We start from the raw sequence: 27,401 nt of genomic DNA on the forward strand, positions 1-27,401 counted from the left end.
TTTCAACACTTTTTAGTTTCATACTGCTTTTTCTACTCTGAGCGTCCACAAGTGCAAACATGCAACGTGCAGGCATCTGAGGTAGGAAGCTGTGTACACGCCCACCTGCAGTTCAAAGCTTCTTGTTTTGAGGGACAGCCAATCAGAAGAAAAGGTGGCCTGCACCTTCAGTTAGACACAAAACCTTTTTTACTTCAGTGGACGAAACCAACTCTAACCTTAGTGTCACAGGTTCCACCAAACCCCGTACGAGGACAGAGACGTGTCACGTAATGCCAAAGGTGACGCACTGCACTGAAGATCTGCTTAAAAACTGAGAAACGTATCAGCCCACAGCTGGGTTCAGCTTTCAGCTGGGAGAAGCTACGTGTCTGAACACTAATGGGGCCATAATGTTGTCTGATCAGAGAATAAAGGTTTTTAAACCTTATTTTGAGGCAAGGCTGCAACATTTCTTGTCTCTGTGACAAATGAAACTGAGTCTATGCTTCTCCTCTTTTTTGTTCAGGCGCTCAGTCTCACATCACCTGACATCCTTTTGGTGTTGCCGAGATGGCTGCCAGGTGCTGAGACTTAGTCCTGGCTACCAGGAATGAACATCAGCAGTGCTCAGTAAGTATACAGACTCCAGGTACTTACAGGTTTCCAGCAGGTGCAACCAGCACCACAGCAGCAATAACCTACATGTAGACTCCTGCATCACTATCAGAGAGACAGGCTGTGGCAAACAGCCTCAATAAGAGACACCGCCGGCTCTGGTCATGTGTCAAAGCTGGATTTTCCTGAACACAGTAGTGCAGCCCACCTGGATAAGGTTAGGCTATCGGTATTCACAGGTGACAGGTTTGAGGTTACTGTGCTGTTGACTGTCTTTGTAGGATTACCTTCCCCTCAAACACAGAGTAACTGAGGCCTGGTGGCACTGACGTGCTGGGCTGGGAGAATGTGATTACCTTTGCCTCCCGTCCCCTGGCCTCCGGGCTTATTGTAGAGGTAGATATCACCGTCAGCCGTGTCACTGCTCAAATGAAAGTAGTGCTGCAGACAGAACAGGAGAGCAAATCAGTCCCTGGAAGCTCAAACCACACAAGTCAGCATTTATTTCATACACCACAATGAGACTTGTCAAAATGATTTTAGTGTCTGCCTCAGTTGTGCAGAGCCTCCCATATCTAGGATTTATTCATTTTTAATCCCGATCACTTTAAACAGTGCTGTTTGTAGTGCACTCGCATGTCAGCCTGTCATCTATCAATGCAGGCAGGCCTTCCTCAGTTTGCAGGGAGCACGGACCTATTTTTTTACAAGTCAACAAATCTTTCAAAGTATTCGGAGGACACAAAAAAGTCTGTTTACTCAGGTGTTTAATCAAGCAGCAGTAGTTTCTTGGATTATGTTAAACTGTCAGAAACGATCTCATGGTGAGTGATTAGAGAGCTGCTGAATGAGTAACCACACAATCTGCTGACTTTTCTCTTTTCTTAAGAACAAAACAAATCCTGTAAATTAAACACACAGTGTGGAGATAAGACCTGAACAGGTACACACTACAGGAAGCTGGGTTACACCGATCAGATGCTCAGGTAACCAGTAACAGTGCCTGCTTCTTATTCTTACTGGGAGGCAGCTGGTGTCCTGCAGTGGACCAGTGGACACTTGTTTATCGCTCGTGTATCTTTATGTGTTGTGAGCCTGTTTAGCTGCTTCCTTGGACACGTGTCTCTTATGAAATACATTTTTGATCTCAGTGAGATTTACCAGTAAAATAAAGGCTAATCTATTCAAACAGAACGATCTTAGTAGACATGCTAGGACATATTTACATTACCCTTTTATTTATTTTATCAAAGCGGGTTTCTTTCACTAGAATGTCTGGTGGTCCCTTCCTATTCTTCATGTCTGTGGTTCACGTCACAGCCTCCTCGAGGCCCACAGGGATAAACTGCAGAGCTTTTCAGGCAACTTCCAGAATTTCAAACCTGACTTTAGTTCCTGACAGTTTCTTCAAGTTTTCTGTGTTGCCTCCAAATTCCTGTGAACTGTCTTTAACCTGCACATCCACAGCAATGTGTTGGGGTCCCTTTTAATTATCTGAGAACTAACACTGTTTGCTGTGGGAGGTAACTGGACTAATGGCCCATACAAGAGCATTCAAGTAGTTTATTCATCTGTAACTTGATACCAAATATTAACATAATAATCTATTTTACACACAGTCTATAATTATTAGTAAAGAAAACACTGTAATAAGTCCCAATGTTCAATAAGCCTAAAGAACCAATAAACAGAGATACAAACAAGCAGACCGAGTGAACGATAAAGTAACAACAAGCTTTCTGATCCGACTGCTTTTTTCACGCCATCAGACTTTATTGTAACAATGTCACAGTGTTGCCTGAACTCAGCCTTTCATTTGGGGTGTAAACAGTTATTGAAAGTGACAGAACTGCCAAGAGCCAGAACTACAAAGACGATCACTTGCACAGCCGACACTTTGACGTGTCAGAGGACTCGCGTTTTAATGAAGGCTCAACTCCACTTAAAGGGTGTTCTGTTTTTGTGCATACTGGTGCACCGTCACAGCTCACATAGAAATGTAATGACAGGCAGCCATCATTAAAGGTCTTTTGTAATTACTCTCCACCACAGGCTGGCGTTTTATCACAGAGTGTCACTGTGGTTGAAAACCTTTGGAAACAAACGAGATTTCTTTCTGCTCACCTGACTAACACCATGCTGATTCCAGGTATTATTAAAGATTTAAAGACTAATATTAAACTGAACGCATGAGGGGAAATGTTAGGTTGTACCTTGAAGTGATGTGCTGTGTTCATGTCCGTGTACTTGGGCACGTGCAGGAAGATGAGGAGGTTCTGTTTGAGGTAGTGAGCCACAGCGGACAGCCAGGGCAGACAGTACTGGGGGAGGCTGAAGGTCATCACCTCAGTGGCTGGAGATCCTGACGGCTGGATGAACTGACCAGACAACATTTGGTGAAGGCTTTTATCTGAAGCAATTTTCAGTAGTCTGAGTGCAAACAAGTGCTTTCTGCATTCCCCAGGGTGGATACAACCCAGACGCAGGACACAGTTTACTCATTTCACTGTACAAGTCGCTGCACACAGAACTACAGAAGAACACCACACACATAGAAACACAAAAGCAACGTTCCCCTAAAAAGTGAAAATCATAATGTACCTCCACATCAGCTGGCGTCAGCTTGCAGTTCCTGACAAGCATGACAGTGATGATGTCCAAGGTGGTTTCATCCAGGCGCTTACGCAGCACCTTCACCAGCTCGTCTGTGATCTCTGGACCTGAACAAACGGTGATAAAAGAGCCCTGTGTCACCCTCACCTCTTCTGCCAGTGCATTAGAAACGGGACAGAAAGTTAGCGATTAAAGTCTTCAGAGGATCGAGTGCATGAGGCAAACTGCTCCCCTGTGACAAAGTCAAATAATCCAAAGGTTCTGCCTACAAAGGGACCGTCCAAGTGGTTTAAGACTGTCCTTGTTTGTGAAGTTCAGAAACTTTCAAGCTGTGCGAGATGTTTAGAAAGTCTCCAGCTATGTGATATTGATCTCTAATAACATGCCAACGTCACGTCTATAGCCCGATGTTTTTGTGTTCACCATCCTGTGATGGAAGCACATGACTGCACCACCCTGCAGACACTGGTTCTGCCACAGGATGGTTGTCTCACTAATATTGTATGAACCTAGAAACCCAGTATAAAGTAAGGATACAGCACCTTGCTTGGATCTGGCTGTATAGAAACAAATGAGAAAAGAAAGAAGAAATCGAAAACAAGGGGAAAAAATATCAGTCTTTGCTTAAAGATGCTAAGATGGGCCCGTTGCTGATGTGAGTGAGACGCCTTGGATCGATGGGGAGTGGACTGCCTGTGGTGCCAAGGGCAAAACCAAAGTATGGGGAAGCAGCTTTCACATATAATGCAGCATAAAAAACATGATAGTTTCAGGAACGTCTCGAAAACGAATTTTCAAATCCAGACGGAAACATTTTTATTCTTGTTTGCTTCTGCTGAGCATTTCAAGGGAACCTCGTCTTTGTTTCTCAAAGACATATTTATACTTTCCAAGGTGAATGTTGATATTGAACATGGCCTTGGTTTCAAATAACAAGGTCAGGTTATCCACAATCAATCCCTGTGGTTGCTCTAAACACAGAGGCATTTTTTCTACTTCCGGCTCTGTATGATGTCACAGAGAGGGGACATTCCTAATATGGTCATCTCTGGCGCACAGCTTAAACATACGTTAACCTCAATATTGGAAACTATTACCATGATACTACTGTGGCACTCTATATAAGAAAAAACATGTAAAGGAGTAATGTTGGGTCTGCTTTAATAAAGCAGCTCTTCTGCTGACAAAAGAAAACTAATCACACAAACACATGGAGGAGACTTTAATACAGCCATCCAGTGATACTGCAGAATAAAGATCATTTCAGACTATGATGAGTGGCAGAAGCAGAGGAGGATTTTAATGAGTTATGCTTTGAGAAACCATGAAGTGAGGCCAGCGTGTCTGCCTGAGACAGATTCCCAGTGCAACAGCCCCATCAACATGTCCGCAGGAGGAACAGCACCGGGCAGCAGAAACTCTTCACACCCAAACGTCTCGACTTTTTATTTTTAACATGAGTTAGCTGAAGGAAGACGTGTTTAAAGCACACACACAGTGGGATTATTCAGTGTGATGAAACTAAGGTGCACACAGTAGTTGGGTTTGTGTTGTGTGCAGGGCTGAAAAACATTTCTCTCTAAATTGAGTCCAATTTGGGAGTCACACCCCTCGACTACAGAACCCTTGTTCCCCAAAAGATGTGTAAACAAGGTAGGTGACAACTGCCTTCTCTGTCAGCGCCCCAAGTCACACTCAGTGAGAGAAGAGGAGCAGTGAAGGGTGTTAGCAAAACTGTCTGCAGGTTTCCACCCCTCACCACTGTGTGTGCAGCGGAGCAGCATCAGCCACCGGCTTGTTGCACTGAGGGGCGCCACACAGTGCAACAAGCCTTCATTTATGTTTCCTGGTAAATGGACCTGAGCACTCAAAGCCCTTCATAATGCTACGCAGCACTAAAAAGCCTCCTCAGAAACTGAGAACTGCTTTGTGCAAAATCTGCGCCTGACAATGGTCACAGATAACAGCGCATTACATCTTAGGCTGCAGGAAACATGAACATCTATAAAAAACATTTGACCCAACTATCCTTAAGAAATCAAAGTTCATATGTGGAAATGTTGCCACATGTATGTCACAGCCCGTTATTAACACCAGGATAACCTAACTAACTGCTGCAGGTTAAGTTGTTGCTGCATTGCTGCCATTAATTGAAACAATGCATCAATGCAGTCACCATGTTTTTCAGTAGCTTACTAATGCATGGACATCTACGGAGTTTGAGGGCTCTACACCACTCAAAACACTAGAAGCTGCCCTCCAGCAGACATGCCATTCACAAGATTGGCAGAACCCTCAAAGTCACTAAGATCTGAACACCAATGGCATCAATTTGTAGCTCCTACGTTGCCTCGTTCCCAGTTATTCACAAACTTAGATGTTCATGCTGCTGACCCCCCCCACCCCCACCCCCCACAGTGAGGTGACAACAATATCCCATCAGCCTTTTATGGCTGAGGTACGGAAGAGGATTAGGGCCACTGGAAACAATAATAATCTGAGATTAAAGTCAGAATTCTGACTTCAGGAAAAGGAGAAAAAAAAAAGACGTGCCCACTTTTTTTTTCCAGTGGCCCTAATCCTCTTCCGTACTGAGGGGTAAAAATATGAATTTTCAAGTTATATTTATGACCACTGCTGGCTCGGTCTCTGCGCACAGAAAATCTGCATTGCGCACAAAAATAACAAACAAAAAAAACAAATCTAACCTGAATTGAAATTAAAATGAAAACTTTAACGATTCAGTTTTGCAGTGTGAGTCAGTGACTGGCTGCTCCCGTATGGGATCAGAACGATGCCACCTTATCCCAAAGTCCAGCCAATGATGCGATTCACATTCGTATATACGCAGCTAATCAACGTGGCTGACAGGCTATGACAGCGTCCTTATGTGCCGGTGTTTTAGCAAAGCGGCTGATGTGGAGTGAAGCCACGTTAATGACAACGTGTACAACCATTGGAGATGTGAGCAGGACAGACAGAACAACTGACGGACAAAGTGTGGACTTTATAGCAGTTTTTAAATTGTGTTGATCGGCCGCGTAAAACCAGAGTTATGATAAAATATCTGCAATGTTTGTTTTTCTTCCTGAATACTGTCGTTGTTTCTATTTACTGCAGGAAGAAACGGTAAAAACGGCGTTTTATAAGGAAAACGCTCGAAAGCCTGTGAGCAAAGACAAAAACACCCCCAGCCTTTCCTATTGGTGGAAAAATTACCATGTGGACCAATCAAAAAACGATATGGCAACATGGCCTTTAGTTGTTTAGGGAGGGGGAAGTTTTAGGAGTGACGGCGTGTTTGAGATGTGAGAGATTTGAGACGTTTAGCACAAATCTTGTGTAGTTAGTGTGTAGTTAGTGTGTAGTCAGTGTGTAGTCAGTGTGTAGTGAGAGTGTAGTCAGTGTGTAGTCAGTGTGTAGTCAGTGTGTAGTGAGAGTGTAGTCAGTGTGTAGTGAGAGTGTAGTCAGTGTGTAGTCAGTGTGTAGTCAGTGTGTAGTGAGAGTGTAGTCAGTGTGTAGTCAGTGTGTAATCAGTGTGTAGTGAGTGTGTAGTGAGAGTAGTCAGTGTGTAGTGAGAGTGTAGTCAGTGTGTAGTCAGCGTGTAGTGAGAGTGTAGTGAGTGTGTAGTCAGTGTGTAGTCAGTGTGTAGTTAGTGTGTAGTCAGTGTGTAGTGAGAGTGTAGTGAGAGTGTAGTCAGTGTGTAGTCAGCGTGTAGTCAGCGTGTAGTCAGCGTGTAGTGAGAGTGTAGTCAGTGTGTAGTGAGAGTGTAGTGAGAGTGTAGTCAGTGTGTAGTCAGCGTGTAGTGAGAGTGTAGTCAGTGTGTAGTGAGAGTGTAGTGAGAGTGTAGTCAGTGTGTAGTCAGTGTGTAGTCAGAGTGTAGTCAGTGTGTAGTCAGCGTGTAGTCAGTGTGTAGTCAGCGTGTAGTCAGCGTGTAGTCAGCGTGTAGTCAGAGTGTAGTGAGAGTGTAGTGAGTGTGTAGTCAGTGTGTAGTCAGTGTGTAGTTAGTGTGTAGTGAGAGTGTAGTGAGAGTGTAGTCAGCGTGTAGTCAGCGTGTAGTGAGAGTGTAGTCAGTGTGTAGTCAGCGTGTAGTGAGTGTAGTCAGTGTGTAGTGAGAGTGTAGTGAGAGTGTAGTCAGTGTGTAGTCAGCGTGTAGTGAGAGTGTAGTCAGTGTGTAGTGAGAGTGTAGTGAGAGTGTAGTCAGTGTGTAGTGAGAGTGTAGTCAGTGTGTAGTCAGTGTGTAGTGAGAGTGTAGTCAGTGTGTAGTCAGTGTGTAGTCAGTGTGTAGTGAGAGTGTAGTCAGTGTGTAGTCAGTGTGTAGTTAGTGTGTAGTCAGTGTGTAGTCAGTGTGTAGTGAGAGTGTAGTCAGTGTGTAGTGAGAGTGTAGTCAGTGTGTAGTTAGTGTGTAGTCAGTGTGTAGTTAGTGTGTAGTCAGTGTGTAGTGAGAGTGTAGTCAGTGTGTAGTGAGAGTGTAGTGAGAGTGTAGTCAGCGTGTAGTGAGAGTGTAGTCAGTGTGTAGTCAGAGTGTAGTCAGTGTGTAGTCAGCGTGTAGTCAGTGTGTAGTCAGCGTGTAGTCAGCGTGTAGTGAGAGTGTAGTGAGTGTAGTGAGAGTGTAGTCAGCGTGTAGTCAGAGTGTAGTCAGTGTGTAGTCAGCGTGTAGTCAGTGTGTAGTCAGCGTGTAGTCAGTGTGTAGTCAGCGTGTAGTGAGAGTGTAGTGAGAGTGTAGTGAGAGTGTAGTCAGTGTGTAGTCAGCGTGTAGTGAGAGTGTAGTCAGTGTGTAGTGAGAGTGTAGTGAGAGTGTAGTCAGCGTGTAGTCAGCGTGTAGTGAGAGTGTAGTCAGTGTGTAGTGAGAGTGTAGTGAGAGTGTAGTCAGTGTGTAGTGAGAGTGTAGTCAGTGTGTAGTGAGAGTGTAGTGAGAGTGTAGTCAGTGTGTAGTCAGCGTGTAGTCAGCGTGTAGTGAGAGTGTAGTGAGAGTGTAGTCAGTGTGTAGTCAGCGTGTAGTGAGAGTGTAGTCAGTGTGTAGTGAGAGTGTAGTGAGAGTGTAGTCAGTGTGTAGTCAGCGTGTAGTCAGCGTGTAGTGAGAGTGTAGTCAGTGTGTAGTGAGAGTGTAGTGAGAGTGTAGTCAGTGTGTAGTGAGAGTGTAGTCAGTGTGTAGTGAGAGTGTAGTCAGTGTGTAGTCAGCGTGTAGTCAGTGTGTAGTCAGCGTGTAGTCAGCGTGTAGTGAGAGTGTAGTGAGAGTGTAGTCAGTGTGTAGTGAGAGTGTAGTCAGCGTGTAGTGAGAGTGTAGTCAGCGTGTAGTGAGAGTGTAGTCAGTGTGTAGTCAGAGTGTAGTCAGTGTGTAGTCAGCGTGTAGTCAGTGTGTAGTGAGAGTGTAGTGAGAGTGTAGTGAGAGTGTAGTCAGTGTGTAGTCAGCGTGTAGTGAGAGTGTAGTCAGTGTGTAGTGAGAGTGTAGTGAGAGTGTAGTCAGTGTGTAGTCAGCGTGTAGTCAGCGTGTAGTGAGAGTGTAGTCAGTGTGTAGTGAGAGTGTAGTCAGTGTGTAGTGAGAGTGTAGTCAGAGTGTAGTCAGTGTGTAGTCAGCGTGTAGTGAGAGTGTAGTCAGCGTGTAGTGTAGTCAGAGTGTAGTCAGTGTGTAGTGAGTGTAGTTAGTGTGTAGTCAGTGTGTAGTGAGTGTGTAGTCAGTGTGTAGTGAGAGTGTAGTCAGTGTGTAGTGAGAGTGTAGTGAGAGTGTAGTCAGCGTGTAGTGAGAGTGTAGTCAGTGTGTAGTCAGAGTGTAGTCAGTGTGTAGTCAGCGTGTAGTCAGTGTGTAGTCAGCGTGTAGTCAGCGTGTAGTGAGAGTGTAGTGAGTGTAGTGAGAGTGTAGTCAGCGTGTAGTCAGAGTGTAGTCAGTGTGTAGTCAGCGTGTAGTCAGTGTGTAGTCAGCGTGTAGTCAGTGTGTAGTCAGCGTGTAGTGAGAGTGTAGTGAGAGTGTAGTGAGAGTGTAGTCAGTGTGTAGTCAGCGTGTAGTGAGAGTGTAGTCAGTGTGTAGTGAGAGTGTAGTGAGAGTGTAGTCAGTGTGTAGTCAGCGTGTAGTCAGCGTGTAGTGAGAGTGTAGTCAGTGTGTAGTGAGAGTGTAGTGAGAGTGTAGTCAGTGTGTAGTGAGAGTGTAGTCAGTGTGTAGTGAGAGTGTAGTCAGTGTGTAGTCAGCGTGTAGTCAGCGTGTAGTGAGAGTGTAGTGAGAGTGTAGTGAGAGTGTAGTCAGTGTGTAGTCAGCGTGTAGTGAGAGTGTAGTCAGTGTGTAGTGAGAGTGTAGTGAGAGTGTAGTCAGTGTGTAGTCAGCGTGTAGTCAGCGTGTAGTGAGAGTGTAGTCAGTGTGTAGTGAGAGTGTAGTGAGAGTGTAGTCAGTGTGTAGTGAGAGTGTAGTCAGTGTGTAGTGAGAGTGTAGTCAGTGTGTAGTCAGCGTGTAGTCAGTGTGTAGTCAGCGTGTAGTCAGCGTGTAGTGAGAGTGTAGTGAGAGTGTAGTCAGTGTGTAGTGAGAGTGTAGTCAGCGTGTAGTGAGAGTGTAGTCAGCGTGTAGTGAGAGTGTAGTCAGTGTGTAGTCAGAGTGTAGTCAGTGTGTAGTCAGCGTGTAGTCAGTGTGTAGTCAGCGTGTAGTCAGCGTGTAGTGAGAGTGTAGTGAGAGTGTAGTGAGAGTGTAGTCAGTGTGTAGTCAGCGTGTAGTGAGAGTGTAGTCAGTGTGTAGTGAGAGTGTAGTGAGAGTGTAGTCAGTGTGTAGTCAGCGTGTAGTCAGCGTGTAGTGAGAGTGTAGTCAGTGTGTAGTGAGAGTGTAGTCAGTGTGTAGTGAGAGTGTAGTCAGAGTGTAGTCAGTGTGTAGTCAGCGTGTAGTGAGAGTGTAGTCAGCGTGTAGTGTAGTCAGAGTGTAGTCAGTGTGTAGTGAGTGTAGTTAGTGTGTAGTCAGTGTGTAGTGAGTGTGTAGTCAGTGTGTAGTGAGAGTGTAGTCAGTGTGTAGTGAGTGTAGTTAGTGTGTAGTCAGTGTGTAGTTAGTGTGTAGTCAGCGTGTAGTCAGAGTGTAGTCAGTGTGTAGTGAGAGTGTAGTCAGTGTGTAGTGAGAGTGTAGTCAGTGTGTAGTCAGTGTGTAGTCAGTGTGTAGTGAGAGTGTAGTTAGTGTGTAGTCAGCGTGTAGTCAGCGTGTAGTGAGAGTGTAGTCAGAGTGTAGTCAGTGTGTAGTGAGAGTGTAGTCAGCGTGTAGTGAGAGTGTAGTCAGAGTGTAGTTAGTGTGTAGTTAGTGTGTAGTGAGAGTGTAGTCAGTGTGTAGTGAGAGTGTAGTCAGCGTGTAGTGAGTGTGTAGTCAGAGTGTAGTCAGTGTGTAGTGAGAGTGTAGTCAGTGTGTAGTGAGAGTGTAGTCAGAGTGTAGTTAGTGTGTAGTTAGTGTGTAGTCAGCGTGTAGTTAGTGTGTAGTGTAGTCAGTAGTGTTGTGTGTGTCAGAACAATGAGGCGCCTGCTGAGTGTTACAGGTGTTACAGCAGTGACACATCTGCTGCTGTCAGGCCTGCAGGTATCAGGCTGTTGTTCTCCTTCGTCTCATAGTGGACACAAATTATTTTTGGAGCGGCACAAATAATTTGTGTGGCATCAGATTTGATGCAGAACAGCTGATTGTTCTGTAAATAGTTTGAAATGTTTGTTTAAAAAAGCCTTGGCTGCATTTTTAGGTAAACAGCTGCAAAAACACTTGTTTACATAACTCAGTTACTTTTTTGAAGAAGTAACTATATAATTAATTGCCCAACATTGGTCATTATTAACTGTATTTGCAGACAGAGTTACAGACTCTCTAACAGACCACAGACTCACAATACAAGTCAGAGCTTTATAAATATATAAAAAGTTAAAGTTATTTTTCCTTCCAATAGTGTTAACATGCTGCACAGGTCATCAACAAGATCTTCTTTAAATTTCATTGTAAGTGGGCTGAAGCAGTTAATTAAAAGTAGTCTAACATAAACGCTGTAATTCGATTATTTTAATAACCATGTAACTTGGATGCTGGCGTGACCACAGTGCTCACGTCTGCTGTTGCTCACAGTGGTCCAAGTGTCGGCTCAGGGAGTTTGTGTGTTCGCTCAGACACGTGAAACATTAGAGGGAACATTGTTTATGACACAGGGTATGTGGTGTACCCTTATGTTATCTTATGTTTACAACATAGTTGCATAAAATATATATATTTAGAAATACCATTACAAATGCATCCTTACGTTCTGCTTAAAGATGAGGAGGTTCGAGCTGAACCCACATGACAAAGAGTCCTTTGGGCCTTTTGGCAAGATACTAAACCCCAAATTGCTCCTGATGCAACCATCAGAGTGTGATGGGTGTGTGCACGCATCAGGTAAAAAGCACCTAAAGTGGACAAAATAAAGCACCGAGTGTTTGTGTGTGTGTGTCTTGTTGTAAGGAAGTGCTTTCAGTTCTCAGCAAAGACGAAAAGTATAGAAAAGAGAAAATAGAAATACCGTCCGTTTACCATTTCACGAGTCTGGATGCAGCATCTGTGTCTATAGTGTGAGAAGCAGCGATCTGCAGGTCAGGCTTTAAGTCACCAATTTGTAATTTAATTGGTGTAAAAGCTGAATTGGCTTTGACATCAGCTGCTTCGATTCTGTGGTTTGCTTTTCCCCTCATACTTTTCAAGTAATGGTTATTTAAATATTATCCCACTAAAACCAGTGCAGGAGTTGTGTTCACCATCAGGAGGTGATTGTGTTTCAGTGCTTTAGTCTTTAAGACAAACATGAAGATGAGCAGATTAAGCTGCTGCCTTTTAATGACATTATTCTACAGGAGGTGATATTGTGCTGGGCTTGCTTCTTCACAAATATTAAAATGAAATGTTTGACAATGAACCACAAAGGCTGCAGCAAAGGACACTATTACTACTGCAGGCAGCCTTTGAACCATATGCATTCTCCATCACATGGATGATTTCTGCTTTTTTTATGCATTAAAAACCTTCGGTGAAAACTACTTTAGATTTGCATCGAGCATATTCTCTGTCCGGTGGACATCTGATCATTTTAGTCCAATCTAGCACATGAGCGCTTTTATTTCTCACCTGGAAAATATGAAAATCTCAGCTACTCATAGTGACATCACTCCCAAATTGGCTTCATTATCGTGGCCAAATCAGAAAATCAAAGAAAAACAGAATTTGTTTGGCTTGTTAGCGAGGTAGAGCAATTTGTACATTACGATCAATACAGCACAATACTTTTCCTTACTATAAAACAGCACATTAGTGGATAGAGCCTGTGATGTGAAGAACTGTACAGATTAAAAGTTTCACAGTTTTACTGATGTTTACGTTCATTGCCGCCTTTTTACTTTATTAACTCGTGTTGGTGGAGCTGCTCCAACTTTCTGAGCTGAGAGGGCGTTTCCGCCTGGGAAAATAATTCTGACTTCATTTGGAACGCACTATTACAACTTGGAAATGATTCTCAAGCCCTGATGTTTCCCAGTTCTCACCTGCACTTCCCACTCCATGCACCAGCAGCAGGATGTGCTTATCTACTTGTCCAACTGGCCGAGAGCCCTCCAAAGAAGACCTGGAGCCCTGAAAGACACATCAAAGATTTGGCAACAGTACTCTGATTTCAAACCTCAATGCAGATTACACCGGTATCCTTTAATTTGTGTGTGACAGAGCATCTCTGTGGGAGGTATATGTACATGGACTTGGCATCAAATGTGCTCATGCCTCCTGCCAATGTACCAAAACCCTCCCCCGTGCTTAATCTGGTAAACAGTGTGCATGTTCATATTATGATAGACATCTGTTTGCTCTCTCTGCTTGTGCTGACAAATATTCAGTCCTTCATACTTCGCTTCACGTTGTCCTTTCTGCCCGTTCCATGGGCACAGGATCCTCTGGAAATATGCTGAGAGGAAGATGAGATTTACTTCTGCTGCTTAATGTAAGTGCTTTCCAAAACTGTCCATCAGCCGTTCCGTGAGTGAATCTGAGGGAACGCAGCTGAAAACGTCTTGCTTTCCTGCCTTATCGACTGCACCCAGTGACTGACAGGCTCGGGTATAATCTCCCTTTCAGAACATCAGATAAGGTGCACAGAACCACCGGACCTGGAATTACAGTCACTGAACTAAAACTTGCCTGAATTCTCTGACCTTTGACTACAGGAAACTTCCAGAAGACTTAAAATCCCTGTTTTATTAATCCAATTAAGCAACAAACCTTCATGTGCACACTGTGGTTTATTATCGGGAGGAAGTCCTTGAAGCATTTCACAGAAGAGTGGGAAATTAAAGGAAGATACTGGTCTCCACCAGTGCTACCCTTCAGCCTCCCAGTAGATACAACTATGGTATCAATTTCAAAAGCCTATCTCACCTTCTTCTCAACTGCATTTTGATGAAGCTCGAACCCTGACCACTGAGATTCAAACTCATCCGAGATTTTCAGTAGATGCACCTATGGTCCAGCTTTAGTGGTCTGACAAGTGAAACTTTTACTCTAAGAGCAGATCTTAGTCCGAGAGTAGACTTAATCCATGTCTGGGAAACTAAGCCTGTGGCCCTCAGAGAGAACAAATTCCAGCGAGATCATCTTAATGGCATAATTGCTGTTTTAACATAAGTCCACCAACCAACAGAAACACATGATAAAATAACACGTTGATAAGATTAAAGGAATAGTGCTGCAGATAAACTGTGAAAAATGGGATTCAAATCAAGCTGAACAGTCTCATACGTTTGATCCGTCCCAGCCTTCCCTGCCTGGCACATACTCTGCCTCTCTCCTTCTGCAGCTCAGGTTCATGCCTGTGGGCAGGTTTGGCACACCTGTGCTTTACCACCTCATCACCCTGCAGTATTTAAGGACCAGCTCATACACCGTCTCTGCCAGAACGTTACAGTCGTCAAAGCAATTTAGGCTCAAATTATGCTCCCAGTCAATTATCGGAGATTTTCCTTGTTCAGTAAATTTCCCCCCGTGTGGCCGCCAGCAAACTGTCAGCCTCATTTCTGGATCCTTGCCTCTCTTGATACTTACCTGTCTGCCCACTCTCCACCCATGCCTGCACCTCTCAAACCGACTAAGACTCTGAACAAAAACCTTATCGTCATCTTTGAGTTTTATATACACAAAAACTCTAAATGTTTCAGAATGTAGACGTTTGTGTGGAACCTGCATCTAACTTTGCCTATCCTGGCTTACATCATCACACAGTCCCCACATCTCACAGTGAAATGATCTGTTACTGGTTGCAGTCAGTGGTGAACAGACTTGGTCACTTACTACAGAGTCCTCGGACATCGAAGGCTCTTGACTCCTGGCGAGCCCGATGCAGCGAGGCACGTGGAGGTTCCCGTCCATGTCGGAGTACTTCCCTGTTAGTGACGTTTCACAGAGTCTGGAAAGAGCACGAGGAGGTAAGTTGATGTTTTTCTGGATGAGCTGGTAATAATCATGTATTTAAGAAGAGAGAACCATCTCTGCCCGCACCATTACGACAAATGTCACACAATTTGTTGCTGCTTCTCAGGCTATTCTATCTGAAACTCACTCAGTGATGTTAAAGAAATGCTGCATATCTGAAACACATTAGAGGTAAATTACAATACTTACTTTCTGCTTTGCCTGTGCAGAGAAACGTCGATGTGCTGCCACTCTGAGTGTAGATAAACTGCTCTAATCACTCACGCTCCAATCAATACGTACGCTTGAATCCTCATCACAAATTCATGTCGGAGCAAAGATGCTGCTGAGGTGTAACATTACATACGTCTCGCCGCTGTTTTTATCGTCACTACATCACCTCAATAATCTATATAAATACACACATTCACACACAGACTGATTTACATGAAACTCCGTATTCTGTTGTTTGTTTCCCGTTTTATTCTCAAACAAGGGATTTTAGGCTTTTCCTGCAGAACAACACACAATGAAACAGCTGATACGATCATCAGCTGATCACCTGTGTGCAGCAGCAGCACATGCTTCGTGCTTTCCCTCTGCACCACATCCAGAGACGTCCTGAATAACAACTGAAATGGAACCATCGTGACCGTCTCAGCTATTTCTCCAGTGACAAACCCTTCAAACCAAAGACCGTCTGCTGCAGGTGCGTTCTAAGGAGAGCGATTGCTGAGGATGTGCGACTTAAATAAACAAAGAAACTAAATAGAAAAGATTCGATGCTAATGTTGGGATGACACACTGCTGGTTTGTAAAGAACAATGACTGCATGCCTGTCAGGCCGATTTATAACATTTGACGACGGTTCTTATGCAAATAAAATATTTTCTTTTCCAAATACATCAAAAACCCACATTTCAATGCCGTGGACTCCACCTTATGAATCAAACAAACACGCACACAAAGTGTTGTGTTCAACTCCAGCAAATCTTTAGTTAAACACAACACAGTAAGTTAACTGACTGTGTTTCACTGTGAAGTGAACGGGGAACTGCGTCAGCAAGCATGAGAGGAAACGCTGGCTCCAGCCTCAGAGTGAACACTGCGATTTGGAAGCTCCTCCATCTGGCACAAACATCACAAAATTGTTTCCTTGCGATGTCCTGTTTGACAGCAGTTCAATTACCAGGAAGTCGGATTTCTCCTCCACCACACTGCTGTTGTAAGAACATCTGTGGGTGGATTTTTGCTTCCAGCAAACGAGATGGAAAAAAGTCAAGGAGAGCCGTGTCACAACAATCTTCACAAAGCTCTCGCAATATAGAGGAAAGTTTATACTGGGAACTTATACTGGGAAGTTTATACTGGGAGCTTTCTTTAAGCATCGGGGGCGAAATGCTGAAAAATACTTTGGGGACAAAACTGGACCCACTGGAGAAGAAAAGAAGTAACAGAGAGTCAAACCTGAGGTAGAAGACTGATTTAGTGGAACGCTCCTGGTAGACAAACATGTTCTTCCTGTTGACCACGCAGAAGGCATTCAACACAGAGCGCAGGGCCTGGATCGCTGCGACAGGAAGACAGAAACATCCACGTTTACAGAACAAATCCACTGATTTAGGAACATCATCTTCGCTGGATTGAAACAGAGAAAGATTCTAATAAGCACATAACTGATGTAAATATGAGAACTGCACATCAAGTACACACTCAGTACAACCACAGTCCCAACTGCAGCCCACTGCAACAACCAGCGTCCAACAGGACGTTACAGCAGTCGCTGCTGTGACTCGAGTCACTGCTCAGTCACAAGCACTTATTTCTTCAGCTCTCTGTATCAAAGATTAGTCCAGCCCTCAGTATCATACTGGAATTGAAAAAGTTGGATCATAACCTGAGCGAAAATATGGCAGTGAGCCATGAAAAAGAGTCCACATGTTCCCAGTTAAAGCTAATTAAAACGCATGGATTCATAGCTACGGGTGCACATTTAATAACAGAATTACAAATCCTGTTTTTGCTTTGGAGCCATTTAAATCCTACACAGCGACTCCTCGGAGTAAGAAGAGATTTATCATACACTGAACTGAAATGACTGCACGCGTTTAAAGCCGAGCACCCGGACGTTCCTCTCACCTCTGGCCACTCCCATGTTGGGTCCCATCTTGAGGCGGGGGTGAATGTGGATGATTGTGCGCCAAACCACATCGCAGGCAAAGTGCCCTGGGATAAACTGCATGGTAGCAGCCAGATAATCTCTGGCCTGGTAGCTCTCCTCTGTGCTGTAGTCTGTGGTTAGAGAAATACCAATATTTACAACTTTATTTGCAGAGGACTAACTGCAGAGTGCAACATGACAGAAGACTGCAAATGTCTTATAGGCTCTGAAACCCTTTGTGAGGAATCCCAGCGTTAATATAAAACACTGTAAAACTACCTGCAGCTTGTTCTCACTCACCATCAGCGGTGTTGAGCCTCTGCCTGCAGTGAGGCTCACTCTTCCAGATGTCTTCCTCACTCTCAGCCACCAGCAGCTTGTTACACAGATGGCTGTCGTGCAGGTCCTGGAGCAGCATACGCTACAAAAGCACAGAGTGTGCAAACACCGAGCAGTAGACTGAAAATGCAAGTTTCAATCCTCTTAAATGTCTGAAAATGATCCAGCAATTAACCTCCTAGGACCTGCGTCCACATATGTGGACGTCACATTTTGGGTTATTTAGACTAAAATACTCAATTTTGCTCTACAAGGGCCTGATGTCCACTTACGAGGACATTATGCTGCTACAAACAAAGAAAGAGACGCAGCTTGGGGTGCTGCAGTAACTACCTGATTCACAACTCTGCACATTTCTCCGATCTTCCTGACCACCATTTGATGCAGCTGTAAGCATTCAGGCAACTCCTGCTCTTCCTCCTTCTTCTCCAGCTCCTCGGTGCCGACCTCTTTTCCCTCACTGAAGCATCTGTAACAACACAACACACCCAAAGGATGAACAGCCGTGATCAAAGTTATGAAAGTAAGCTCAGACTTGTTTTTAGTGCCTCTAGTGTCAGAAAGGAAAAACGTTTGACTAAAAGAAAAATGAAAAATAAGAAAGAGTCAAAGGAAAACAACATTTGTATTTGATAGACTTTCCCTCATAAAGATAACATCTGGCGACCTCCCATTAATGGCGAGTTTGACACCGTAGTATATATCAGTCGACTGTTTTTCCAAGCGTACATGCATCGACCGAGACCGCCATCACTAACTTCCAAACTCGACTTTGATACTCGACAAGCTACTCACCTCCCACTTCCACCTGCACTTTCAACTGGACCACGGCCAATCAGAGAGGTCCCGCCCCTGACTATCTCTGATTGGTTCAGTCCACGATAGGGACAAAATGTGTGTCTGTTGTTGACCACAGGGAAGGTTGCAGATTTTTTTTTTTGCTACCTGAACAGTTGGTCGCACAGGTGCAACCAAATATTTTTTTTTAGTCGCACCACTGAAAAATTTGCTTGCATTTGCAACCAAATTGGTGGCACTCTAGAGCCCTGGTCGTGACGTTCCCCAGAGGCCTGGTAATGAACTCATCATGTGATCCAGGTGTGCTGACCCGGGGTGAGATCTAAAACCTGCAGGACACCGGCCCTCGAGGCCTGGAGTCCGACACCCTGCTTTAAACGGTTCTGATTTTTCATGTCTATAAAAATAAAAACAGATCCTTAAACAGGGGCTTCTTTGAAAACTTGTTACAGTTGCTTCAATTAAAACCTGTATAGTTGTTTTTAGGTCACTTGTTACTAAATGAATGAAAAATGGGAATCACTAAATGACTCTGACCTGGAGTGGGAGTACACCGTCACTCTGTCCTGGTGGATCTTAACAATGAGCCAGAAGTCTGGCATAAGCCGGGCCTGGCACTCCTGTTCATCCAGGGTGGAGCTCTCACACTCAGAGTCGCTGCTGCCACCATCATAACCTGTCAACACAGCATTACGTCTGTATTTAACATGTTTCCACCATTCTTCTGAAGACGCATTGACATGAACCGTCTATAACATAAGAATTAAGACTCTGTAAAGCAGACACTTTGAACCTTTCAGACTGCAGGTGTTTCTATGACTCTCCCCCACAGGGAGCCTCTCACTCAGCTTTGTGCAGCACTTACCCTGCATGTCTGAGTCCAGGCTGCCTTGGCTGGAGACGACACTCTGGACTCGACTCGGCCTGAGTTTGCCGCCACCTGAGGAGAGAAAACAAGAAGTGATAGAGGAGCGCGTCTCTGTTCTACGCAGGTTAAACTACAGAGCTGAAACCCGAACGGTGCACCACGCTGAAAGAATCGGTTACTGTTACAATATCTTCACATTTTACTTTTACACGGACTTTATTTTTTTAATACTTGTATTTATTAAGATTTATTATGCATTATATTTATCTTTTTATATGAAGTTTCTTTTTTTACTGACCAACTTCTGGAATGAATAAAGTACAAATGTAAGGTGTGTCATCATCACTGGACATGATGATGACACACGTGCAACAAAACAGTGAAACAAGCAAACCTAAACAGGTATGAATGTGAAACTCACTGTGAGAGGCCGACTGCACGGACTCAGCCAGGCTGACACTCGAGGGTGTCTTTGGGGGTGAGCTGGCCTCTGTGCAGCTCTCTGCCTGCAGCTGGGGGGTACTGGGCTGACCTCTGTCCCCAACCATGCTAACAGAGTCATCTGCTTCAGGCTTCAAGGCTGCAACTGATTCACCAGCGTCCAGAGTCGTGTCACTGAGAGCATCAGCAGCAACACTGACTGGCTTCCTGTCCTCCCTCTGCACAGAGTTCAAGTAAAAGTTAGAGTCATTCTGTCTGATAAACTCCTGCAGATAAACTCTACCAACTATACGTCTTAAAATTTAACCTGATTTATTTCTGATCATGGATTTATGCTGATGTCAATAATAACATAAAAACAAACTGAATGCACAGCTGGACAGATGAAGGCTGATCTGATGTATTTTCCCTCCTCTGCACATCACAGTCACTGATGTATCTAACCTCACTGTCGGCCTGAGCTCCTGCTTCGCTCTCGAGCGTCGTGGTCTCCGCCTGAGCTGCAGCACTGCAGGATATGGTGGCGGCAGCAGGCTGTTGTGGGGGGGATGCAGTGCTCTCAGACAGCCTCTCGGTCTCTCGGATCCTCTGAGGGTGCAGTCTGCTCAGAGACATATAGTAGAAGCCGGCCTGTTCTCCATTTAACACATAGCCAGAGAAAGACATCCTACGAAACTCCTGCAAGATAAACAAACGTTGTACTTTATATTCATACGTCCATCTATACAGAAGTAACAAACCTCTGTGCATGCCTGTGAATCAGCCTGTAGGCACATATGCAAGAACAAAATTAAAGATTCATTAATGAACTCCTATCATGTTCTCATACAAATATGTGCAGACATGTTTTTGTAGAACATTCCTGGAGAAACTTTGTGTCTCAAGTTTAAATCCTGTTTGTTCTTCTTGCCTCTTTGAATTTTTCCAGCGACTGTTCAGGCCCAAAGACAAACTGAAGCGGGACTTCCTCACAGTGACAGTGCGGTCGACCGCTGGAGCGTAAAACGTGCTCCGCCACTTTCTGCAGCGTGGCCGGGCCGATGACCCGAGAGTGACGCAGAGCAGAGACGATCTCATCCTCCAGCAGCCAGCGGATCTGAATCACACGAGAGAAACCAGGATAAGAGCAGCACTGCTAGTGTGTGTGTGTGTGTGCAGGAACAGCAGGAAGCACAGATATCTGTTCAGTGAATCTTTCACAAAGACTATTAGAAATGCTCTTGTGAAGTGTACGAACGCTGCACGCTTCAGTAATGTGGAAAAGCTGCCCACCTGTCACGTGTGGGAGGACTCACCTCGTCCATTGTGGCCAGGATTGCCAACTTGTGGGGAAGTGGGAGTTTGGATAAGGGGTCACCAGAGATGCCGTTGACACCTCCTCCCCTCAGACTGTCCAGCACGGCCATCAGCTCCTCGTCAGAGCGATAGGAGGAGGGCTGCCCTGGTGAACGATTCATGCTGCTCTCTGAGGTGTACCTACACACGGAGACAGCTGACGTGAACATCATGGAGTCCACACTCAGACTGACTCAAAGACGCAGTGGGTGCATGGGTCTCCTGCCAACAGCTTCACTCTGGTGCTGCTGCTAATCATCACTTCCAATCCCGTCAATTTAATCTAAAATAAGCAATAACTACTGAACATGAAGACAAAAATTACAATTGATTATTTTTGTCACCTCGGTTTTTAGGTTTACACGATGATAGAAACAATAATAACTTGGTAGCAGGAAATTAGCAGTCTTTGAATGAAAAATGACTGAAATAAGATATTTTCTGTGGATAAAATAATCAATTAATTCAACTTAAAAAAATGAAATAAATAAAAGGAAACAGCACGTGTTTAATTGTAGTAAAATGAATGGAGTGATATTCCAGATGTGCTGGTGTAGTCATCAGTGAAATACCGACACAGCCACAACTGTTGCTTTGCTTTTCTAAGGCTTGTTGGAGTCCATCTACCAACTGTCAGTTCAGCCTTTTCTATAACTGTCTGTGAGATCCAGACTGATGCTGCAGTGTTTTCTTAGATGTGCATTATGGATGATTATATACAGGCAGATAGAGGTCCAGGGTCCTGAGTGGGGTGTGTCTAAAATGAAGCTCCGCCTCCATCTCACAGAGCTGTTTTTTACTTTCAAAGCTTGTGATTTGCTAAAATGCTCTCATTGAGTTTCATCTGCCTGACATTTATTCATCTCTTCATCTGGCTGCGACTATCACAGGTTGAGAGGCGGTGTACACCTTGGACAGGTCACCAGCAGAGCTAACGAGCACTAGGACTGGGTAACATAAACGCTGACAAACTGTGGTCCAGTTTGTCGTGTTTCTCTTTCAAAGGTGTTCCTGGTTCATCTGTGCTGGAGCCACTTTAATTCAGAGAGCAGTGCAGAAAGATCCTTTGTTCTCTGAAAGGGTCTGTTTTTGGTTCATGTTCAGCTTTCCTTTCATTCTGTTTGCTTTTTGTGGTCAAATCCAGGAAAGTGAGTAACGTCCTGCCCAAAGAGGCATCAATAACTCTTTAAAGGCCATTTGAGAAATTCACTGCAGAATAAGCAACGTCACCAGTTTCTGTCTTTATTTCTGCTCCGTGTCACCGCTTTTAAAAAGTGTGATTTCATTAAAATCCTACCAACGCTCCTACAAAGGATCTTTACTGCAATCGATCAGGATGTAAAATTGAGATTAAAAAAAACTGGATTTTGCACACGACCTGTTATGATGGAAGTCCGCCATGGCTTCGATCTCCAGAGGCAGCGTCAGAACAAAAATATCCAGCGTGACCGAGAGTTCGTTCAGATCTACAGACTGCACCGCCTCAGCATTCTCCAGGCAGGAAATGACCTCACCTGCAAACACAACTGTGAAGTAAGCTCGGGAACAAAATTAACAGTGTGAAGAAGAAGCTCTTTGTCCAAAGTGGTGATTTATAGAAGCAAAAGAGTAACACAGCTTCAGATATGCTTCCTTGCACAGAAAGAAGCCACTTAGGTGGAAAGCAGTCAGCTGTACTCACCCAGGCACGTGGGCAGCGTCTGCATGGGCACGGAGCCATGGCAGCTCTTCATGTTGACAGAGCAGGTGATGTGAACAAACAGTGGTGGCATGTCCAGCTGTGGGGCCTCGTTCTCCAGCAGGGACTCTCCCTCCAGGATGCTGAACGAGTCCTGGTCCTGGTTCACAGTGTTGGAGTCAGACAGGGACTGGTCCTCACCCTCTCCCTGGGAGCTGCTGCCTGGGTGCTCCTCATACTCCACCACCAGATCTGTGTCGCTCTCCGTCATTATGCAGGAAGACGGCACATTTTCTGCAAGTGTAGCAAGACAACTTTAAAGTAGTCCTAAGAATCATAAACTCTGCAAACTCTTTTTGTTGTTTCACGTCTTTGGTTAAATAAGGTTTTAGGAAAGACTTTATTTTACTTTCAGGCTTTTTATTGACCCGCAGGGACCACGTGGATCCTGCCTGTTATGCATTGTTGTGCATATGTGGGCTACATGCCGACTACGGGAAAAGCGACCCCTGTCTTGACGTTGTTCTCTCGATAACGCAGGACTGCATTGGGCGTTCCAGGAAATAAAGGACTCCACATGAACGTCTGGAATCCCTGAAGGTTACTCACTGAGTTATAACTTATGTGTTTGTGTCAGTGTCTAACAGTAAAGGCATATAACTGTATATGAATACACAGACGAGTATCAGACACCTGTACAGAGATCATTTACTGCTACAATATAACCTGCATTATTAACATTGTATTAGTAATATATCCCACAGCACTGATGTTGCATTAGAGATGCTTATTAAAGTTATTGCCACCATGTTAACCTTTTTTTACAGGTGCAGCTATAATTATTTTATACACATTGCATGTTTGTGCTCATTCAGAGTTGATGCTCAGTCTCTTAAAGAAGGTTTTAAGCTTTGTGAAGCGCTATGTCCTCACAATCTATAGTGTAGGTGACTTGGAGCACAGAAGGATAAACAGCGCACACGCTTACAAACACATAATCCTGCCAGGCCAAAAGCCCGAAATTCATTTAGCTTCTAACTGCATTTCAGTTTGCTTGGTAACAGATGACAGAAGACAAGTCAAGAAAAGGACAAGCCCTCAGGGACCGTCTAGGCTGGAAATTTACTGCCATGTATGGAAGCTGTTATAGAAAGAGGAACTTCTGTGTCTGTTTTTAGCCATCTAAGATGTACCATTTACTGCAATCGATGTATTTGATCTGCAATCGACGTGAGAAGGGGCGGTAACCCCGATGTTATAAAAGCATTTTCAAGTGTGTTCTTAGCAGGAGACGTGTGCTGATGTGATGCTGCAGACTTCTTCTCCTGTGTGCGTTGGACCTCTGCTGTTTGTTTCATTGCTCCACATTTATTGAAGTCGGGACACCTCAAAAGGAGGCGATGTGTCTCGCGTTTCTAAAGCATGAAACAGAAGTCGCTGAAATAACGACGGCTGATTAAAAACTAACTGATGAAGCACTAACTGGATATTAAATGTGAAATGAGCCGTACTAAAATGATCAGTTTAACTGGGCTCGGCCTCAGAGTCTTCCTCATCTTCACCCTGCTTTGAGTTCTTCTACACCTTTCTCCCAGACGCTGAAGTCACCATAACGATTGCTTTCCATTATAAAAAGCCACTTGTGTAACGCTCACGAGCAGGCAGGTGCTGTTATTGACTGGAGAGAAATATCTGTGCTCAGAGCACAGGATGGACGACTGCTGAAAATTCACTCGTTTTATTTTCCCTTTCTATCAGTCTCACATTTTATCTTTTGTAGCCTCCTCCAACAACAACAGCCCTTTTGTTGAGTCACGTTTTCACAGTAATTTCGATGATTCCACTATCAGCCTTTTGGCTACAGGTTATCAACAGCTACAGGAGGAAGAAAAGAAACAACAAACACAAAAAAGCTACGATACTCCTGCACAGAAGCTTCAGGGAAGCTTAGCAGTATAACAACTTGTGCTTAATGAAGGACGAAACATGAAAGGTCCTCCACCTTTAACATTTGTTACTGCTGAACACTGAACAACTGAATGTGTGACCACAGTGCTGACGGGAGACTAACAACAAACCCAAACTAAAGGCAAACGTTTCAGAACGGCCTTTACCGTCTTCAGTGGCGGGCTCAGCTTCTGACAGCAGCTCTTCACTCGCCCGTCTTTTCATCTCGCCGTCCTCCGACTCCTGTGAAGGAAAATCAGAGCAGCAAGGTTCATGCTCAGATATAGAGATACAGACTCACCTCTCTTCGGTTTGCTTCTCTGAAATAAACAGTTTTTAGTTTCCCCCCAACATCTGATTTGTCCAAATCCTTGATGACATCCATCCCTCTTTATAACATCTAACCTGCTATGATATTGTAGCAAATTTACAGCAAACTCACCTCTTTCTTGGATGAAGGTGGAGAGTAGTAGAAGTAGTGTGGGTTGGAGGGAACACTTTTGAAATACTGAGAAAGGATCTCCATGAATTTATCCTGACAACAGTTTAAAATTGAAATGATAATTATTTAAAGCCGTTAGCTTTCTGGTCCAAGAATCAGCTTTAAGGAACTGAAGAGTACGGGATCCCCCTTCAGACACTACCTGTATTATTTTGTGCAGATCTGGATACACGTCACACGCGGGTTGTGTCTGCAGCAGCGTCAGAGGGAATTCTGCTATCGCTCCTTTCTTGGGCTCTTCCTTGATCGGTGGAGATGTAGGAGCAGAGGAATCAGGAACTCCTCTGGATTCAGCCTCACTGGTGTCCTCCACTTCAGTACTGCAGCCAGAAATACCACACAATTAATAACTGTGTCAGTTAACATGAATCTTATTGCAGACTGACCTTAAAACAGTCGTTATAAAAGTGCTTTGGAAGGGAAAAGCCAACACACTGACAGCAAACTTATGAACTGGAACGTGTTAACAGATGTGATTCATCAAAGGACAATTAGCAACATGGTGTGGTGGTTTGTTGCTTTATTTGAATGATGACTGGTGAAAGGGAAACATGCATTTATCACGTCTCAAACAGCTCTGGCATCCTGGAGGTCTCAGAGCGCCACATTATTCCAACAGAGCAGCCCACTGTGGGAGCACAGGCCCACCGGTGGCAGACTGCATTTAGGAAACAGACACCATCTATACTTCTTACATTACAAACATTTTCATGAAGCTAAATGACACTAAAACTCTGCTTAGTTGTATCATAGTTTTGTGCTGTGTTCGTTCTTTCGGCTCCTGTCAGAGATCTCATCCTGGTAAACTGGAGCTCTTCTTCCGCACGCTCGCTTGCTTGCAGGGGCTGGTCTGGAGGTCTAATGTTATAGTTTTTACTGCAGTTTACTGCAGTCTTTCCCTGACCATGTAAAGCACAGTGAGAAGACGAGTGCTTAGAAGTGTGACTACAAGAAACAAAGATTTGTTTATAATAGAACTAAACCCTCTTTTTACAGAAAAGTGGAGAATAAATAAAGTTCATTAATATAACAAACGAATCAAAGTATGTTTGAGTCACACCAACATCAGCACATGTGAAGAAAACCCTGACGTAGGCCTCTGTGGATGTGAATTCACCAGCTCAGACAGCACCACCTGCTGGACAGTTTAAATCATTACCAAATGACTAAACTGTATGCTGATGGTTTGCATGCCACTAGCCCCAGATAAACAGATCCACAGACAGATGGGCAGAAACGTGGCTTACCCCCTATGCTGAGATGTTTTATGTAAAGCAAAATATAAGAAGGTGATAAGCTGTAACTTAACTTTGTTAAATAGAAGCAACTCGTTTCTCAAAGACTGGCATGTGTCTGATTCTGATGATTGGCTTCACCTGCATGAAGAGGCCACTTTATCATCGAGTTGCTCCCCCTCAGCTTCACCAAGGATAAACGTGGCAGGGCTCCTTGAAGCTTTCAGAGGCCCTCCTCCCCATCCTGGAGTCTTGCCGTGTTCCCTGAAGACCCTGATGTGTCCACATAGCGTCTGCAGGAAGGAGGTGATGTCGATCTCCTGCAGCGATTCTTCACAGTAGTCCATCGCCATCAGGACGTCCTGGGAGCTGATGTTGTAGGACTGCTGCAGGCTGCGGTATACACCTGACAAGAACATGGACGCGTGACCAAACGACGCTCGGACGAGTTTCAGTCACTGTATTTTAACACCTGTGAAATCATGGACGACTGCGACATGTTGCACTGCTGTGATGGACTTAACCTTAGATCCTCAGTTGTGTGTGTGTTTTGGTGGAGTAAGGATTTTTCTTTTTGACTACTCAGTTAAGCTTGAAGCATTCGTGTTGGTGGACACAGATCACCTTTGACGTAGCTCTGGTGGTAATGCTCCTGCAGCATGCTGCAGTAGTTGGCCAGCTCCTTGTGTTTGTGAGGCTGAGACAGGAGGTCGGTCCAAGGAGACTGACTGCTGCGATCCTGAGATAGAGACCTGCTGGGGAACAACAGCACAGAAAAGACACTGAGAAGAGGAACCCGGGTCTGACAGGATGATGAAGGATCAGTTGAACCCACAAGGATAGATTACGTTAGTACATAAAACCTCAATTTCACACATGTAGAAAACAGTGCTGGTTAAAATACAGACAGTTCCACTGCACCTAGTTTTGCATAAGCACTTACATGAACCCATATCTGCACCACAGTACAAGCCCAGTCACAAGGCCGAGAGACCAGTCGATGAAACCCTCACAAGCCAAAATCCTTCTGACCGACTGCTAAATGACCGACATGCATTTCCCAAAGCAAATAAATTTGAATGTTTCCATGTTAACCAGTGGTTGTTGACTGGTCTCTATGCTTATGTGACTGGGACTGGGGATTAAGCATCATCGAAGGAGCCAATAAGCCTGTGAGGGACAGCTGAACCTCCACAGCAAGCATCTGAAGCGCTGAATTAGGGGAGGAGCAAACATGATTTATCAGGTCAAAGTCAGGGAGAGACGAGTCATTTAACAATATTTCTATTTTTAACCTAAGTGTAGAAATTATTTGTGTGTGTTTATAGGTTTGTAGTTTAAACTTAAAATAAGACACAAACATCTAAACAACAGTCTTAATTCAGTATTGACACCCAGAGTTAACTGTTAGTTAAGCACAGGAAGTCTTTTATTGTTTCCCAGTTAACCCATTCTAAGTATTAGGATAGAC

General features: G+C 44.3%; 1 protein-coding gene across 10 annotated transcripts in view; it reads right to left on the reverse strand.

The window, feature by feature from the left end:
• szt2 (SZT2 subunit of KICSTOR complex) overlaps positions 1-27,401 on the reverse strand; it is a 106,654-nt gene that overhangs the window by 59,171 nt on the left and 20,082 nt on the right. For 9 of the 10 annotated variants that reach the window (XM_086263529.1, XM_086263525.1, XM_086263522.1 and 6 more), the window contains 22 exons: positions 26,555-26,682; positions 26,072-26,336; positions 24,838-25,015; positions 24,636-24,728; positions 24,361-24,436; positions 22,250-22,540; positions 21,947-22,082; positions 20,529-20,709; positions 20,144-20,329; positions 19,678-19,911; positions 19,214-19,451; positions 18,790-18,864; positions 18,462-18,600; positions 17,460-17,595; positions 17,088-17,208; positions 16,766-16,918; positions 16,094-16,196; positions 14,507-14,621; positions 12,715-12,802; positions 3,199-3,317; positions 2,811-2,975; positions 954-1,038 (listed from right to left, as the gene is read on the reverse strand). In XM_086263529.1, coding sequence (XP_086119655.1) covers positions 954-1,038; positions 2,811-2,975; positions 3,199-3,317; positions 12,715-12,802; positions 14,507-14,621; positions 16,094-16,196; positions 16,766-16,918; positions 17,088-17,208; positions 17,460-17,595; positions 18,462-18,600; positions 18,790-18,864; positions 19,214-19,451; positions 19,678-19,911; positions 20,144-20,329; positions 20,529-20,709; positions 21,947-22,082; positions 22,250-22,540; positions 24,361-24,436; positions 24,636-24,728; positions 24,838-25,015; positions 26,072-26,336; positions 26,555-26,682 — 3,305 coding nt within the window. Of the gene's footprint in view, positions 1-953; positions 1,039-2,810; positions 2,976-3,198; positions 3,318-12,714; positions 12,803-14,506; positions 14,622-16,093; positions 16,197-16,765; positions 16,919-17,087; positions 17,209-17,459; positions 17,596-18,461; positions 18,601-18,789; positions 18,865-19,213; positions 19,452-19,677; positions 19,912-20,143; positions 20,330-20,528; positions 20,710-21,946; positions 22,083-22,249; positions 22,541-24,360; positions 24,437-24,635; positions 24,729-24,837; positions 25,016-26,071; positions 26,337-26,554; positions 26,686-27,401 lie in introns of all 10 variants that reach the window. The other variant, XM_086263526.1, reaches the window with a different exon arrangement.

The sequence above is a fragment of the Aulonocara sp. 'chitande type north' Nkhata Bay genome, linkage group LG15 (genome assembly GCF_057382095.1).
Source record: "Aulonocara sp. 'chitande type north' Nkhata Bay isolate Kocher_YH1m ecotype deep benthic linkage group LG15, A_spYH_male_GT1.1, whole genome shotgun sequence".
Lineage (NCBI taxonomy): Eukaryota > Metazoa > Chordata > Actinopteri > Cichliformes > Cichlidae > Aulonocara > Aulonocara sp. 'chitande type north' Nkhata Bay.